The following is an 18,143-nucleotide window of genomic DNA, read 5'->3' as shown; positions in this document are numbered from 1 at the left end:
CTCCAGATGAAGTAAAACAGGCTATTCACATTCCTGTCAAATACTATGACCGATTCTCGACTCTCCTGGTACCACGCCTAATGGCTATGTTTAACGAGACCATCACTATTGGCACACTTCCGCCCTCTCTTAGGGAATCGTCATGGTCTTCCTTCTCAAACCAGACCACAATCACCACCCTACTTTTGTCATACTGACCAACAGCGATCTTGGGAGCGGTTTATAAAATATTAGGTAAACTTCTAGGTGAACGCTATTTGGGAGTCCTCCCCTCTCTGGTCCATCCTGACCAGAATGGGTTTATCTCCTAACGGAGCACCTCCAATAATAGATGCCTCTGTGACTGGGGGTGAGTGTTTGCATTGTCAGCACTCCATCCATCATCCTTTTGTGTTGGTAAAGTTGCCCCAGGTGGGAAGGGTATGCCCAGACGTGGGTCCCTTGCTCACTGTGCCACTGGAATCAAGCTCGCCTGGCTGAAGAAGGGTGATTCCCTGAAACCGGTCCCAGGATGCTTGTTTCCGGTCCAAGGAGGACCTGGCCTGGCAGTTCGGGCTGGACTGTTCCCATGAGGAACAGGGTCAAGACTGATTTGCATATGGCTGGGTCCAAACTGGGGTGGCATGGTGAGCAAAAGAACGATGGATTAAACCCAGATCTGGGACTGCGGGTGAGTGTTTGCATTGTCAGCACTCCATCCATTATCCTTTTGTCTTCCATATAATGGACCAGGCCTCTGTGGTACCCCCGGGTTCTTTCCTTAACTCCAGAATTAGAGAAAGCCTTTGATTCCCTGTCCTGGGATTACATCTTTGAAGTACTCAAGATAGTAGGCACAGGCCCCAGACTTCTTGCATACACCAGGTTACTATACATCTGTCCTGCCTCTAAGGCCCGCACAGCCCGCTTAATCTCACCCGCATTCCCAGTTGAGCCCGGAACCAGACAGGGTTGCCCACTCTCACCCATTTATTCACCATAGCCATGGAGCCTCTAGCTCCAAGGCCAAACCTCAGGTATTCACTTAGATGACACCACCCACGCCATGTCACTATATGGTAAGGAACAAGATAAAAAATGCACTGGAGAAGTATAAAGTTAGGTATAATTCCTAACATCAAATGACAAAAGTTGAACTCCAAGTAGGAGATTGTCAAAATGTAAAAAGTAATACTGGGAGCAAATTATTTAAACCACCTTGCGTTAGAAAGATTTTGTGCAATACTGCTTTGTTGAGTGATGGTAAGGTCTGGAATACTAGTAGGTCTATCTCCGGTTCACCACCCTTCCTTCCTTTGAACAGAGAAGTATGGTTGGTTGGATGAGGAAGATCTGGCAGGTAAGCAAGGTATCCATACAGACAGCACAACACAGTGTAGGATTCCGGAAATTCAACCTGGAAAAGTGGCTCAGTTTAATAAGAAAGTTGTGCAAGATGGTTCCATAGTTTAAGCGAGGGGGCAGTAGATTCTGCTATGAGGTCTTTTATTACGAAATCTGGAGGAACAGTTGTTGGGCCTAGTCGATACAATGATTTTGTAGCGTGCGTGTATGTTATTAACTTTGGTTATATTTTGTATGCTTATGGTTTTGTATAATATTTACTTGGGTAGTCTCCGTTAATGGTTTTGTATTTATTCAGGGTTACTATTTGCATTGTATGCATGGCTTACTTTATTCTGTTTATTTTCTTTATTGTTTACTCTCCCATAACTGGGCTGTTTCGTAAAAGTTTTTTCCTCACGCAATGTTCTTCTCTGTTATTCTGTCCCATTTTCTGTATTTTCATTCTTGTATTTTCTATTCAGTTACATATTCAACTTTGAATGTGACAGATTAATGCACCATTAAGGCTAAGGACTGCTTTCCAATCCAACATTTTTATATGCAGAGTGACGTGCTGAAACCTTCCCATAAAAAGAATGCAGGCAGGTCTCTGCAGTTAACTTTGCAATCAGTCATCAGAACAACCGGTTGTGAGGGATATGTGGCATCTTGGAAGGAAGGAACCCAATACCATTGAGAACCCCAAACTAACAACTAAGGGATCGAGCCGAGACTGAGCAATCTGGACAGGCTTGTACTGACTGTCCTACAGGGCTATGCTAGATGCAGCTGCAAGTATCACACATGCAGCCAATGCAAGGCCTTAGATTTCTGCCGCTAATCCTAACATTTCCTTCTCACACAATTTATGTCAGACTCTTTCCATTTTACCCTGAAGATGCATGGTTTGGAATGGTCCAAAGCACTATGCAAAATAGTAACACTCTTAAAATAGGTCAGTAATGCCTGTTCTCCAGCGATGAGGTGTATAAAGGCTGCAGCTAACCCACTCCCACTACCCATCTCCTATTTCTCTTTCGGATGAGCAGATAGCACTCACAAACTGAAATAAGAGGGATTCGGGGAAAACTACAGTATCGGATATTTCAACCAACATGTGACCAGCAAAGAGCCATCTCTAAACAAGTCATAAGGTGGCATCAGTCATGTGTGCTTACTTTTTTGAAGTATGGCTACATTTTTGCCCACTGTTTAGATTTTCTACTGAATGCACACATTAAATAAAGCATCAGGGTGCGTATTAGAGGTTAATGACAGGTATTTTTTATACAGTGCTACATTTAAAATGATAATACCTGGTGGCACAATTAATTGTCCATTTAATTTTGATTAAAGTTCCAAGGCTCGTTCCATGTCATGGACTGGTCACCAGCAGGTAGAGCTACATTACTTTGCATAGTCATGAGTGTACTGATAGGCACTCCTATTATTGGTTGGACTACTATTAAGTAATCTTCATTACTCAGACGGGCAGTAATCCTACAAAATGTTAAAAAGAAACGAGAGAAGCACAATCTCAGTGCAGAGTTGACCTACCCATGACCCAATCCAGAAGCAAGGAAGGTGAATTGGGCAGACATAAGCTAACAGAAAAAGGGACACAGAACATGACCCTATTCAGAAGGGAGATGGATTAGACCGGATTTAACTAATATATAGTACCGAAGCCAGAAACTCCAACTGATAAAAAAGGCCAAAAGGTGGCCCAGCAAACTTGCACTCGGGAGACCGCAGCATAACCCCCAGGTTCAATTTTGTCTAATCTTCGCCCCCAAAAGATCAAAATAATTGTTAAATAAAGACTTATAGCAGGCATTGTTGGCTTGTACACCTTTCCATACCTTGAATTTTAAGGACATCAAATTGTTAATCTTTACAAAGGATTCAATCATAGTTATTCACTGTACTAAAGTAATGCACTTCTCAGAAAAAAAGTTTTTTTTAATTTTAAAATCGTTTTTATTGGTTTTTGCAGAGGATGTGAGATCTTATGCCGGGGTTGGGTCACTGTGGCCCACTCCCAGGTCGCCTCAGGGATTTCAAAGAAAAAGGATTTGACTGCATAAATCACCCTGACCAGGCCTGTATAATCAGGACCTGGGATGACAAAGTGTGTAGGGCCCAGGTTGCATGCTGAGTGGCGGACCACATCTCTATTTTTGAAGTTCAGTATCTTAGCAATAATTAGACTAGGAGGAGTCATAGGGGGTTGGGTGGTTGGGTGCGGTCAACAACCTATGCGCCTGCTGAACCACAGAGTAAGTCGAAAGGCAACCCTCCGGGACCCAGGAAGTCCTCAGGCACTGCTACTTCGACCCCCTCATGGTAGCCCACAAAGTGGAGATTGTTCCCTCAGGGCGGGTTCTCCATTTCCTGGGCCCGGATCTGCAGGGGGAGGTGATCAGATGTACCCCACCAGAGTCACGAGGCAGAGCACCCACAGTGGCCATCCAGCACACTGAGGCCAGTCAACATGGCCACAAGAACTGTGATTGGCTGATAAGAGTCAATGCGAAGGGCCCTGGGGGAGGGGTGAACAAGGAAGGAGCCCTACCTGGCCCAGTATAGATATAGCCTCCAGGGCGTGGCTCGATGTGGCTCATGGCCTCCCAGGGCCAACCGAAACACCAGCAGAGACCGGCAAGGGTCCCTCAGGCCCACCCAATCAAGCTGCAGCCCCTCATGCTCCCCGTCAGCCATGTTATTGCCCAGTCAGAGGCCCCAAATTTGAATTCTCCAATCAGGCTCCAGGTGCACCCCAGCTACACCAATGCCTATTGCCTCTTATTGGGCATAGACAACCAGGTCTGTCAGCTCTGGAGCCCCCACGCCAACAACCAGAGTAGCAATGCGGGGTAGAGAGCAGTGTTCAAAGCCTCCAAGCCCCGCTGCAAGTCTCCTTCGCAAAGCAGGTGGGCAAGGGGGGCTCAGGTGCTGGGTGGGGAGGCCGCACTCGACAGCACCGAGACGGCAATCCAGGCCGCGGCTCCCCTACAGTGCCACTTGCTCAGGGGCCAGCAAAGACAGGATCCTCAGATCTCCTGGTGACCGCAAAGTCAAAGCGGTCTTACTTGGTGGGGTCACTTCGACAGTGCCAGCAGGATAGCTGAGGAGTATCCTTCGGAGAGCTGGGACTCACAGAGACATCCCCCATCTTGGCCAATAAGGCCATGCCTCTCAACTAGTGTTTTAATGCTGCAGAACAGGAACACCATTCAACTCTTTCAAATGCCTTATTCACATGACGTTATCCCTGCAGACCTTTTTCGTCTCTCTGTGCCCAGCGCATCAGTCTAGTAATAATCTAAATTTTTACTACTTTGTCTCCTCTGTATAAAACTAGCCTAACATTTAGGAACAACGCTCTTTATTACTATTTAATTTAGCTGTAACTGATGATTACCTCATTTATCAAATGGTTCTATAAATTTCATATAAAGACAAATCTATACACTTTTATGAAATTAATATGGTCAAGGTAAATTTCATTGACGCCAGAAGAGACTGAAAAAATATTTGAAAGAGCTCAATTAAGATAGGGAATATTTTGTGTATGATTGCCCAGGTTACCAATCGAGACAATTCTAATTTCAGATTCTTCACTAGGTCTATTCATTCTTGACAATTAATTTCGGAATCTAAGCAAGCAATCTAACATGGATGTTTGGTCATGTGTATGGGATGTCAGTGAAAAATTTAGCTTCCTGTATTACAGGACTACTGGAGGTTTGTGTAGGAGCATGCAGCAGAAATGATCATCCAACATACACACTCACGGATCTCTAACTCGCACACAAAAATGTATCTGCTGGGAGTCCATTCACTTGAGCATGCACATGTAGGCTACGTGTATGGAGAAGGACAGTTCTACAGAGCTATAGATTTGTCACTTCTAAATAAACAAACCCCTTTTTAAGGAAGGTGTCTCATGCTCTTCATTCTCTCTCCGATCAAATCCCTAGTCCTCCAGACACCAATGCATCTACTGTTCAATGCCATGCCATTTCCTGGCTCGCAACTATGCTTTGTGCATAGCTCGACCCCCAATGCATCTCCCACTACTTGCTATATTTATTCCCTGTCCACCCCTTCCACGATACACTGCCTCTACTATGCCCTCTGCTTCTACACCATGAGCCTGAGCCTTTCTTTGCAATTAACTGAGCTTTCCGTTCTCAGTCCTGCTTTTACTTTGCTCTTACTCACTCTTTAATTGCAGCCTTGCTCCCAGTTTAGTTCAATGCTCTCTGTTCTGTCCTCATCAGTCATTTATCGATTTCTTGCTCTCTGTTCGCTCCCAGACATCCCCTACTATACAGTCTACTCCCTGCTCAATCGCTTGGTTAATTAGTTCCCTTATCATGGAATTATTTGTGATCCTTCCCTTTGCTCCATAATTTTTTCTCCACTGTCCCAAATCTACTTCTCCTCCATACTGGAACTCTAATAAGTCCCAGGCTCTGCTCTGCGTTTCCTGCTCCTTATTTTGTTTTGGACTCTAGCCCAGATTTACGGGTCTCTCTGTTCTTCATCCTTTATCTATTACCAACTGGGTTGCTCGCACCAGCCCATTTTGTACCAGTTGTCCAGTAGCTCTGTCTCTTTCGCCCCGACTGCTATTCTCCCACTCTCTCGCTGCTCTTTTTGTGATTATATCTCATTACCAGGTCGCAATCAGCCTTCTGAGTCCTCCTCCGTTTTCCAATCCATTCCCTTTCTAAAGGTGTCACAGTTCTTCTGCTTACTTCTGTGCCCATGTTCTATTTAGATAGACCCCTGCTCAGTGATCCTGATTCTCTGAGACTGCAACCTATTAACAAGGTGTCCATGTCACACTAAGACTCACATGCCCATAGCAGGTTCCAAAACATGTGTATCACGAGATTAACACTGAAAATCTTCTCACACAATCCTCATACCTCTGTCAGAAACGTTGTCACCAGAGGCCTTGTTCAGATTGTTTTACTGCATTCACCATTAAATGCTTTCAGCATTACAAAAACGTAAAAGGCAGCAAAAGTAATATAGATACATTCGTTTTAAATTGATGCAAAATATCTTACCATAAAGTTCCAGTTGGCATTAATTTTACTGGCGAATCCACAAAGAAATACGGTAAGGTAGCAGGCAGAGATGAAAAATGAGGTCACTGATACAAACATCACCCATCCCTGTAAAACAGGAACTGGAACGTGCGAGGCAGCTACCAAGATCCACACAAGCCCTCCAAATATCTAAAAAGATAGTAAATGCAATCAATTTAAGGTATTGTTGGCACATAAATGTAAGTCCTAATATATTAGACAAATTGCACATACAAGTGACTGAACACCAGTTCCCTAGGGAAGGCTTGTGGAAAGGCGTGTGTGGTTCTGCATACATACCATGCTCATCACCTACTGGATGCGAAAGTATATTGTGTGTAACGAAAAGACCAATGTCTACATTTGACACCTTTGATTAAAATACGTGAAAATTAAAAAGCAACATTCATACAATGCAAAAGCTGCTACAAAGTCTCTTTAAGAGGCCAGTGTGAACTGGCTTTACAAAATGTAACACTAATTTCAATTAGTGCAATTTAAAAAATGCAGAGTAAATAATAAACAATATTTGGGTTTTTAAACGTATATGTAAAGAGGTTCTAATCTGGCCGTGCCTCGGTTGTACATACCGCCACTCCAAAAGCAGGCTATGGCTTTGGAGATCTGCATAAATACACCACGATGCACTTTAAAAGTCCTCAACATATTATCAACAACTAAAATGTTTGTTATATTATTGACAATATTCCAGTTTATGCAATCTCTTCCCTAGATGGTAGAGCTTCATTCAAAGTAATTTTTCACTTTGCAACCCATTTCCTTTAATCATCTCAGAACAGAAAGACATCAATGTTGTCTAACATATAGCAGAAAACACTTTATTTAAGAATCAGTTAAGTTGAATTAAACTGTTGCCAAACAAGGTAACAGAAAGCAATGACACTTGTGTGATGCAGGCTACCTTCTCATGTTGACAGTCTTTCTGCAATGCAAAAGAATGCGCAGTCTGCAAGAAATAAGTTTTTATATACAGACAATTTACTATGCTCACAGCGGCCTATTTGCTAAATCTTGAATTCCTACTCAACTTTGGACTATGCATTAAAGGCGAGGTGAACCCAACAATTTAATTACATAAACTAGTGGACAGTGCTGAAAAGGAGCAACCCGATGTGTTGAAATAGAAAGTGTATCTGGGTGTGATACTGTCATATAACCGCATTGCCAAAGGATGGTGTTTGCATGAAGTCTTAGAGAAATGTCTTCATATGTGCTTGACCGAGACATTAAAGTTCTTTAAAAAGTAAACAAGAGAACAGCATATATGGAGGTGAAAGGCCTTATGAAAGATAGATATGTTACAACTCCTTGAACAATTCCAGACCGAATAGTTTGGAGACCTGAGACATCACACTGGAGAAAGAAAGCCGTCAGGTTGAGGACTACTTGCGCCATTGTCAAAAACAAGAGCTTTCCCAGTAAGACGAAGAAGATCACTAGCAAGAGTAATCACCTCCTTTAACTGATTTTAAATTCAGGATCTTAGGAACAACAAGTGACTGTTTAAGCTTCTTGCTCAATTTCGGTGAGAGACACTTGGCTATTGCACCAGTATGTAGTAAGAAAGTTCAAAGTTCAAATTACATTGCGACATATGTTAAGATATTTAAATGGCTGGTCACTGCTCAATAACAATCAAAATCGTTCCCATTAGTTAATCTATAGAGCTGTACATCTTAGGAACTACGTAGGCACCTCACTGCGTTTAAAAAAAAAAATGTCTTTATCCGTTTTTTTAATCATATAGCAAGAGCTCTTCATTTCACATTAACACATTGTCCGAGGGATAGTATTGCACAAGCATCGAGTATTAATAAGCCACAAAGTAGACACACACAACTCCTCCCCTTACCCCTTGAGGTGAAGAGGCACTTTGTTCCAGCTCTTTGCTGCAAGGTAGGCAAAGGATCTTCCTTTAGCCGAAGTCTTCTGTATGTGGGGTACGGTGGCTAGTGTCTGTTGAGGGGAGAGTTCTGGCGAGGAGTAGAAGGTGATGCAGTGGTTGAGGTAGGTAGGTCCTAGGTCGTGAAGAGCCTTGTATGCATAAACGAGGAGATTGAAGTTGATCCTTTTCTCGATGGGGAGTCATTAGAGCTCTCTTAGGTGTTTTGGTGATGTGTTCACAGCGGGGGATATTCAGGACGAGTCTGGTGGAGGTTTTCTGGATGTGCTTTGTTTCTTTAGATTCTTCTGGGTGGGGTCGGCACAGAGAGCGTTGCCATATTTGAGCCTACTGGTGACCAGGGCACGGGTTACGGTCATGTGGCAGTCGTTTGGGATCCATTTGAAGATTTTCCGGAGAAATCGAAGTGTGTGGAAACAGGAGGATGTGACAGAGTAAGAATAAGAAGTTATTTTGTATAGTATACAATGAAGCGAAAGTAGATAGAAGCATCTTTTATGAGCACATTTGGTTTCCACTGTGAAAAATATTTAGCTTGGAGATTTAACATCTGCGTGCATAAGGCTGAAGGGAAATATGAAATTAAATGCTTGTGGTGGAGTGTACTAGGACAGACCAGACGGTGGAACCTGGAAAGTAAAGGCAAAAAATCAGTAGATGCCTAACGGACCTCATCATAAGGGTGCCATTTTCTATGGAAAAGATGCCAGGCACCATAGCTCGACAGCCATATGAGCTTCTCCTTTTTGCCTGCCAAATTGTATATTACTAGGTATTTAGCTAAATATGTGGTTATTTCTGAGCAATGTAAAACTTTAATAAAGAATTAATTATTGCAGTTTTCTTTTACCTTTGAAGATTGAGAAATAGCAATCGAAGCACTGACAACCCCTTCAGTTTTGGAATGCTTATGAGATATCAATAAATAGGAGTAGTTATCGGGGAATTGGACGGTACCTACCCACCCGCTATCCCTTGAAAGAAATACAGCAGCCACAGAAATTTCCTTTCCACAAGTCTTCTCTGTTCTCACCTGTTTGCACATAAACATCACATGAGCACTGTATTGTTGCTTATTAACTTTTATAGCACCCTTTTCAGAAGTAATATTAAATTAAATTATCCACTTCTAAATTACATATTGAGGATCTACTGTTGGTGTGTTTGTGTGCTATATGCTTTTAGGTTTGATTAATTCTTTTGGACAGGATTTTTTGAAGCAACGGACAGAGGTTGTAGTAGTGCAAAGCGCTTTACACTCAAGGCTCACAATATGGCTCCAGCTAGAGGATCAACCTGCTTCCCTACAGTATTTAAGGCCATTCTAGGCTTCATATTATAGAAGTTAATTATAAACCACCAGTTAATCTTCATATCACATTGGTATGACTGGAAAAGCACAAACAGCACATATGACACACATTAACCTCAAGAAAGCATTAATATTCTTCAAGAATCAATTATTTTCTAGTCAGCTCTACTTATGTGGAGTAAGTCAGGGACACAGCAGGTCAGCTGACATTTCTATGATCATGTGCACATTCTCCAGATTATAAAATTAAAAAAGGAGACATTCCAATATAGTAATTTGATGTGACCGATGTTGGATTCGTACTTACTTTACTAATTTAATATTTGTGAATTCATGAAAATAAATCAGAGGCGCAGGGACTAATTTAAGGTTTTTATTCATGTTTGGCATTACAAGTACATCAGGCAACAGAAAAAAAGCTAATTTGCTAAACAGGGTTACTCTGGGAAATGGTCTATGCGAATAAGTAGAGAAATAAGCTAAGTATCTAAAGAAAGGTCAGGGTTTGTGTAAAAAAATGCTAAAGTATGATCTAAGGGATCACCTTCAGAGTACAATCTCCACGAGTCTGAAAGCATTTAAATCATATTTCTTAAAATGTGGAACACACTGGCTCTATTGAAGCTTAATTTGAATAAGCAAGCCAATAGAAAATGCTATGTTCAACTTGCAGAAATCAAGAGATTTGTAAGTGAAAGAATTTGATGAGGTACAAGCAAAAAAAGGATTGAAGAATGTCTTTTCAATACAATACAAAGAACTTCAAAAGATAAGAGTTGGTATAGAGCAAGGGATATCTGAGGAACTGAAAACTGCTCGAATAATGTGATTAGTAATGCAAAGATAATCTGTATCAAACCTGGTAGACCTATTCCTGGGACTATTTCAAAGGTTCACTAAACAATGTTCACAAAAAATACAGAAAGTTGGCGAGGAGGCTTGATCATTGACATCTTAACAAAAGAGAGAGAATCCCGAGTATGTTTTACGTTCTGCTAAAAAGCCTCATTGACCTTTATCGAATCCAGCGGCTTGATCATGCTCAGTTTGGATTCAGAAGTCAGCACAGCACCGAGACAGCAGTGGAAGAACTGAGGGCCATATGAGATAAGGGGTGTGCTGCAGCACGATCATGCTGGATCTGTTGGCCACATTTGACACAGTCAATCGTAAGGTTTTGATAGACCATGCTCAATCCCTGGGTATCAGAGGTTCGGCTTTAGATCTGCGCAAGTCTTTTCTCTGGAAAAAAAAGCAATCTGTAGCCTTTACCTCTAGTTCCTTCCCCTTTCCGTGTGTCTCCTCTTTAAGCCCCATCCTTTTCAATTTATGACACTGCTGGCCTTTTTGATCAAAGCATACCAGTTTTCTGTAGTTAGTTACACGGACAACACCCTGTCTCTGTCTCAGGGAACCAGCGTTCAAACCATCAACAAGATTCAGCAGCTACGATTTTTAGTTGCATGAACCAGATCAGTCATTGGATGTCAAATAATTGTCTAAAATTGAATTCAAGCGGAAAAAAAAAAGTGTTGCTCCTAGGTAACACTTCCTTCTCGTTTCCAGATTGGTGGCCTTCAGACTTGGGTATCTCCCAGTCCCAGTTTCTGAAGTTAAAAATCTGGGCTTGGTTTGTCAGAGGAGAGCTGCTCAACCAAGACAAACTGATGCAGTTGCCTTCTCTTGCTTTCTTGCTCTGAAAATGTTGAGAATCACTGCACTTATTCTTGGAAAATTAGATTACCGCAATACCTTGTACAGGGAGTGCAGAATTATTAGGCAAATGAGTATTTTGACCACATCATCCTCTTTATGCATGTTGTCTTACTCCAAGCTGTATAGGCTCGAAAGCCTACTACCAATTAAGCATATTAGGTGATGTGCATCTCTGTAATGAGAAGGGGTGTGGTCTAATGACATCAACACCCTATATCAGGTGTGCATAATTATTAGGCAACTTCCTTTCCTTTGGCAAAATGGGTCAAAAGAAGGACTTGACAGGCTCAGAAAAGTCAAAAATAGTGAGATATCTTGCAGAGGGATGCAGCACTCTTAAAATTGCAAAGCTTCTGAAGCGTGATCATCGAACAATCAAGCGTTTCATTCAAAATAGTCAACAGGGTCGCAAGAAGCGTGTGGAAAAACCAAGGCGCAAATTAACTGCCCATGAACTGAGAAAAGTCAAGCGTGCAGCTGCCACGATGCCACTTGCCACCAGTTTGGCCATATTTCAGAGCTGCAACATCACTGGAGTGCCCAAAAGCACAAGGTGTGCAATACTCAGAGACATGGCCAAGGTAAGAAAGGCTGAAAGACGACCACCACTGAACAAGACACACAAGCTGAAACGTCAAGACTGGGCCAAGAAATATCTCAAGACTGATTTTCCTAAGGTTTTATGGACTGATGAAATGAGAGTGAGTCTTGATGGGCCAGATGGATGGGCCCGTGGCTGGATTGGTAAAGGGCAGAGAGCTCCAGTCCGACTCAGACGCCAGCAAGGTGGAGGTGGAGTACTGGTTTGGGCTGGTATCATCAAAGATGAGCTTGTGGGGCCTTTTCGGGTTGAGGATGGAGTCAAGCTCAACTCCCAGTCCTACTGCCAGTTCCTGGAAGACACCTTCTTCAAGCAGTGGTACAGGAAGAAGTCTGCATCCTTCAAGAAAAAGATGATTTTCATGCAGGACAATGCTCCATCACACGCGTCCAAGTACTCCACAGCGTGGCTGGCAAGAAAGGGTATAAAAGAAGGAAATCTAATGACATGGCCTCCTTGTTCACCTGATCTGAACCCCATTGAGAACCTGTGGTCCATCATCAAATGTGAGATTTACAAGGAGGGAAAACAGTACACCTCTCTGAACAGTGTCTGGGAGGCTGTGGTTGCTGCTGCACGCAATGTTGATGGTGAACAGATCAAAACACTGACAGAATCCATGGATGGCAGGCTTTTGAGTGTCCTTGCAAAGAAAGGTGGCTATATTGGTCACTGATTTGTTTTTGTTTTGTTTTTGAATGTCAGAAATGTATATTTGTGAATGTTGAGATGTTATATTGGTTTCACTGGTAATAATAAATAATTGAAATGGGTATATATATTTTTTTGTTAAGTTGCCTAATAATTATGCACAGTAATAGTCACCTGCACACACAGATATCCCCCTAACATAGCTAAAACTAAAAACAAACTAAAAACTACTTCCAAAAAGTTCAGCTTTGATATTAATGAGTTTTTTGGGTTCATTGAGAACATGGTTGTTGTTCAATAATAAAATTAATCCTCAAAAATACAACTTGCCTAATAATTCTGCACTCCCTGTATATGAATCTACCGAAGCAGCTACCGAACAAATGAAAGATTCTGTAAAACAGCTCGCTCCTTTTTGGAAACCCGAAATATCAGTCAGTCTGTAAGGCTCTGGTCCAACTGCACTGGCTTTCTGTGCACAAGCGCACTGATTTGCCACAATATCTGAGAGATACCTTTCTTTGGTATGTTCCTATTCTGAATAGGGCAGCTTTTGCTTTCTAGCAACCATTAAAGCACTAGATAAAGGGCTTAAACCAGCAGTCTTGGTGGATGGTCACAATTTTGTGAAAGATGAAAAAAAGGCACTAGGCAATGCTGTCCCTTTCACAGAAGATATTCAATCTATAGAAGGAACAAAACACAAACAGCTTCAGGCAAGATATCTAAATCTATGCTTTTAGGATTAAAGAGGGCATCATTAATATAACAATCCATGTTGGTGAACCCCTTATCTATATATCAGACCTAATTAAGTGGTATATACAAACACATTTATCTCCAACATATCTAGGTATTACTTCTAAGATAGTAGTCAGAATTGTGAGCATATAATGAATGCAGATATACATAAAGGGATCTACAGCTGGAAATATCAAAAGTACGAAACAATTATTATTGGAGTTCAAGCACCAACATTTCTCAACACTCTTGGTTGAACACTGAGTTGAATTCAGAGGGGCATATCCGATCACCTCACTTCAGGAAACTCCTCAAAACACAGTAGTACAGAGCAGCCTTTGAATTAGGACTGACCCAAACAGGGGTAGTGAGTGATGGATACTAGATAGGTGTCACTTTTCACATCCAGTTGGACTCTCACAAGCCCCTTCTCCTAGCCATGTGAACTTATGGTATAGACAATATCAATACTATCACTTTTTTATGTGTTGAAACTCTGCTACCCTTGGGGTGACGTGTGCAGTTTATAAGTACTTCACTAAACAAAATTTGGTTGTGTGTTTGGAGGAAACTCAGTGCACATATTCAAAAGTAAAAAATTACACTTTGCTCATCAGGAAATAGCAATGATACTAACAGGACACCCTTACACCTAAATGGATTCAACTTACATAAAATATTTAAAGCACTTTGTTTGTTAGGAGGGATTGGGTAACTAAATTTAAATAGTATACAACATTCATCATCTTTATTAAATTAAACAGTAAAGTAGGTGTGAAAACGTTACTGGTCTTTCACGAAGCAAATACGAAGCTTGACATAAAATATGTACACATGATTTAATCTTTCAGATGCTGTGAACTGGTTGACCAAGAAGGATAACCTTGATATCAAGACAGCTGAAAGGAAAAAAAAAAAAAAAAAAACAGCCAGAAAATTATAACAACCCCTTCACTTTGGTCTATACCTTCAATGGGAGCAAAACGATTGTCCCCACTTAGAAACCCTACTTCCATCCATTCCTGCCTGCATGCATTCAACCGTCAATCCATCTAAAATACAATCTATTCATCTTTTCACATTTACATTCACCCATTTTTAGTGAGTCAATCCTTTCACTCTCCCTTTCATCATTCCTTCTACTCAACCTTTCATCCATCTACTAATCAAGCATTAATTCATCACTCCTTCATATAGCTTTCCATCTCTTCATCCATCTATCTATCCATCCATCCATCCATCCATCCATCTTTCCCTCCACTAATCACCCCATCCATTTCAACCATTCAGTACCCATTTATTAACCAATCCACCCTTCTATCTATTAATTCATCCATCCATTACAGACCCAATCTAACTTTTTCATCCACCCATCTTTCTCCCTTCTACCCATCATTTCACACATTCACCCTTTTACTCTTCTATCCATCCAGCCTTTGACCCAATCATTTTACCCTCATATCAATCTTTTCACCCGTTTTTTTTAACATTCATTTCTAGTTTCTGTCCTTTCAAGCTACCTTTCCTTATTCTCTTTCTCCTTTCTATATACTTATAAATATTTTCATGAATTCCTCCTTTCTTTCCTTTCGCTCTCCTGATATCTTTTTGCATTTGGAATTCTGAGATTTTCACCCATTTTCATTATTTCTCTGTCTCTGGCACAGCACTTGGCAGTCCTCCAAGTATATTTACAGTCTTTTTCTGTATCTCTATGGACTACAAAAGCCCATGAGTAATTTAGTGGGGCCTAGCTTACCAGTTCAGAGAGCATAATAGCCCCCCCAACCCAAGGTCAGGCACGTGATCTATCTGTAACTTCAGTGCTCTACCAAAGGACATCAGTTAGGGGCCGCAACTGAAATCCCTGGTTTGCCCCCTGAGCTGCCTGGCCTCATTGATGGGAAAAGCAAGGCCAAAAACAGAAGTTAAACAGTGCCCAGAACACTGCTTACTTACTGCAACTCTCACAGGAACCTGAGGCATAACACTTTACGTTCTATAAAACAAATATGTTCAGAGATGCATCGAATCAGAAAAACAAACTAAAATAATACACATTTTAAACAACATGTGACTGGTCTTCATTATTGTTAAAGCAAGGTAAAGCATGTGTTTGAATTTGTTTGGATAAAAACCTCTATGACTTGCAGGAGTGATAATGCTTTACAAGTGATCACAATCAAACTGCATTAACAATGATAAGGAATACATTAATGCCATAGTATAAATTCAATATATGGCCAACATAAAGAAAAGCAGGTGGACGAAGCTATTATTGTTTTTAAAATGTCTTTGTGCACCTCCCTGTAATTTATCATACATTTTCATTCTTGAGTCAACACTAGGGGAGCCATTAATTCAATGTAATTTGTAGTATAAATAACTTGGGTTGCCTGTGTTCTTCTGAGTTTTTTGTGGCACTATACTCGAACACATAATTTTTGATGCAATAAAAACGTCTGATGTTCGTACCATGTCGGTACCCTATTTAAAATGCATGTGGTACATAAAATAGACATTTATCTGCGTTTTAACTGTTGTGTTATTAACGAATTGTTCACTTAAGGAGCTCTTATACTACTGCGAGGTCATCAGGGTCATGTGCATTCACTTCCTGGGATTATTCAGTGTCAAAGAACAGATGATATTATTTCCTCTGAGCTCAGTGAGTAGATAATGTAACTTTTACCACCCGTAGCATTTTGGATAATATATCCACTCCTCCAGCTTCTTAAATTACTGCAAATGTTTCTCTTGTATGCCACGACCTTCTCCGGTGCCTATATTACAGGTTCTTCTTCTATGGTTTACTTATCATAGTATGGCAGATGTCTTAAAGCTAATTTAAAAAGCTACCTCAGTCCTGTGTAACTGAAAGCATACGACATTCCTACTACTCATTTTGTGCAAGACGGTTTATTAAAAAAGATAAATACTACTCTGTCGATCTATTTCGACATGAGCATGTCTCTAGGGTATTTCCGGGTGAAAGTGATTAGTTAGACATTGAAAACGTACAGGCATCAAGTTTCCTGAAGAAATGGCTAGAACCGATGAGCAGTTACGAGGACAGCAGCAATGCAATATTCTGATGCAAGATGATTTTGCTTAGCTGTTCTTTGAAGTGGCTCAAGTAGTTCTTGAGCACAGGGTCTTGAACCCTTCCCTGAAATGAAGCATTGAGGGTCCAATCTTATTTAGAGAGCTCCTGTTCCACAGAAGCGAAATATAGACTGGTTTGTTTCCAAGAGTAGTTGCGGGTGGTGGTGAGGGTGTTGGCATGGATTGCAAAGGGGTGCGGCTTCTACTGTGAAGTAAGCTTTTGGATGACACACGCCACCTCTTTGCTGAGCTTTCCCTGGGGATGAAAGGACCCTGAATTGCCAGGGTTACTGCTGGAGCTGAATATATGAGTAAAAACATACTTCCAGGGGAGTTTGTAGAACTAAGGCTCCCCACACTAGGGTATACACAGGGAGGCCAGATGGGTGAGGAGGTGGTGGGGCACGTGGAGAGCAGCTTTGGGTAGGTATATGCAAGACCGAAGGATCACACTTGCCCCTAGAACCATCCATAACAAACAATGCACGAACATATAGAAACGTATGTTACCTGGAAAAAGTGCCACTCCGTAGAGGAGATAAAGAATGGCTATTTATTACACCACAAAGAAACAAAATTAGGTGTTCAAAATGCTATGCACAATACGTGAATATAAAGAAATATATAAGTTCTTGCATATCCATAAAAAGGAACCTTTTAAGAAATTAAGTGCAGTTCCTGCAATTTGTCCTAACGTTCCTAGTCCCCAGAATGTTCCCAGTATATACAGGGAGTGCAGAATTATTAGGCAAATTAGTATTTTGACCACATCATCCTCTTTATGCATGTTGTCTTACTCCAAGCTGTATAGGCTCGAAAGCCTACTACCAATTAAGCATATTAGGTGATGTGCATCTCAGTAATGAGAAGGGGTGTGGTCTAATGACATCAACACCCTATATCAGGTGTGCATAATTATTAGGCAACTTCCTTTCCTTTGGCAAAATGGGTCAAAAGAAGGACTTGACAGGCTCAGAAAAGTCAAAAATAGTGAGATATCTTGCAGAGGGATGCAGCACTCTTAAAATTGCAAAGCTTCTGAAGCGTGATCATCGAACAATCAAGCGTTTCATTCAAAATAGTCAACAGGGTCGCAAGAAGCGTGTGGAAAAACCAAGGCGCAAAATAACTGCCCATGAACTGAGAAAAGTCAAGCATGCAGCTGCCACGATGCCACTTGCCACCAGTTTGGCCATATTTCAGAGCTGCAACATCACTGGAGTGCCCAAAAGCACAAGGTGTGCAATACTCAGAGACATGGCCAAGGTAAGAAAGGCTGAAAGACGACCACCACTGAACAAGACACACAAGCTGAAACGTCAAGACTGGGCCAATAAATATCTCAAGACTGATTTTTCTAAGGTTTTATGGACTGATGAAATGAGAGTGAGTCTTGATGGGCCAGATGGATGGGCCCGTGGCTGGATTGGTAAAGGGCAGAGAGCTCCAGTCCGACTCAGACGCCAGCAAGGTGGAGGTGGAGTACTGGTTTGGGCTGGTATCATCAAAGATGAGCTTGTGGGGCCTTTTCGGGTTGAGGATGGAGTCAAGCTCAACTCCCAGTTCCTGGAAGACACCTTCTTCAAGCAGTGGTACAGGAAGAAGTCTGCATCCTTCAAGAAAAACATGATTTTCATGCAGGACAATGCTCCATCACACGCG

General features: G+C 41.5%; 1 protein-coding gene across 1 annotated transcript in view; it reads right to left on the bottom strand.

The window, feature by feature from the left end:
• MAL2 (mal, T cell differentiation protein 2) overlaps window positions 1-18,143 on the bottom strand; it is a 64,432-nt gene that overhangs the window by 24,812 nt on the left and 21,477 nt on the right. The window contains exon 2 of the mRNA XM_069220656.1: window positions 6,411-6,581. Within this exon, the coding sequence (XP_069076757.1) occupies window positions 6,411-6,581 (171 nt within the window). The remainder of the gene's footprint in view (window positions 1-6,410; window positions 6,582-18,143) is intronic.

The sequence above is a fragment of the Pleurodeles waltl genome, chromosome 2_2 (assembly GCF_031143425.1).
Source record: "Pleurodeles waltl isolate 20211129_DDA chromosome 2_2, aPleWal1.hap1.20221129, whole genome shotgun sequence".
Classification (NCBI taxonomy): Eukaryota; Metazoa; Chordata; class Amphibia; order Caudata; family Salamandridae; genus Pleurodeles; species Pleurodeles waltl.
The sequence above is the reverse complement of the archived record's forward strand: the minus strand, read 5'-3'. Positions and strand labels throughout refer to the sequence as shown.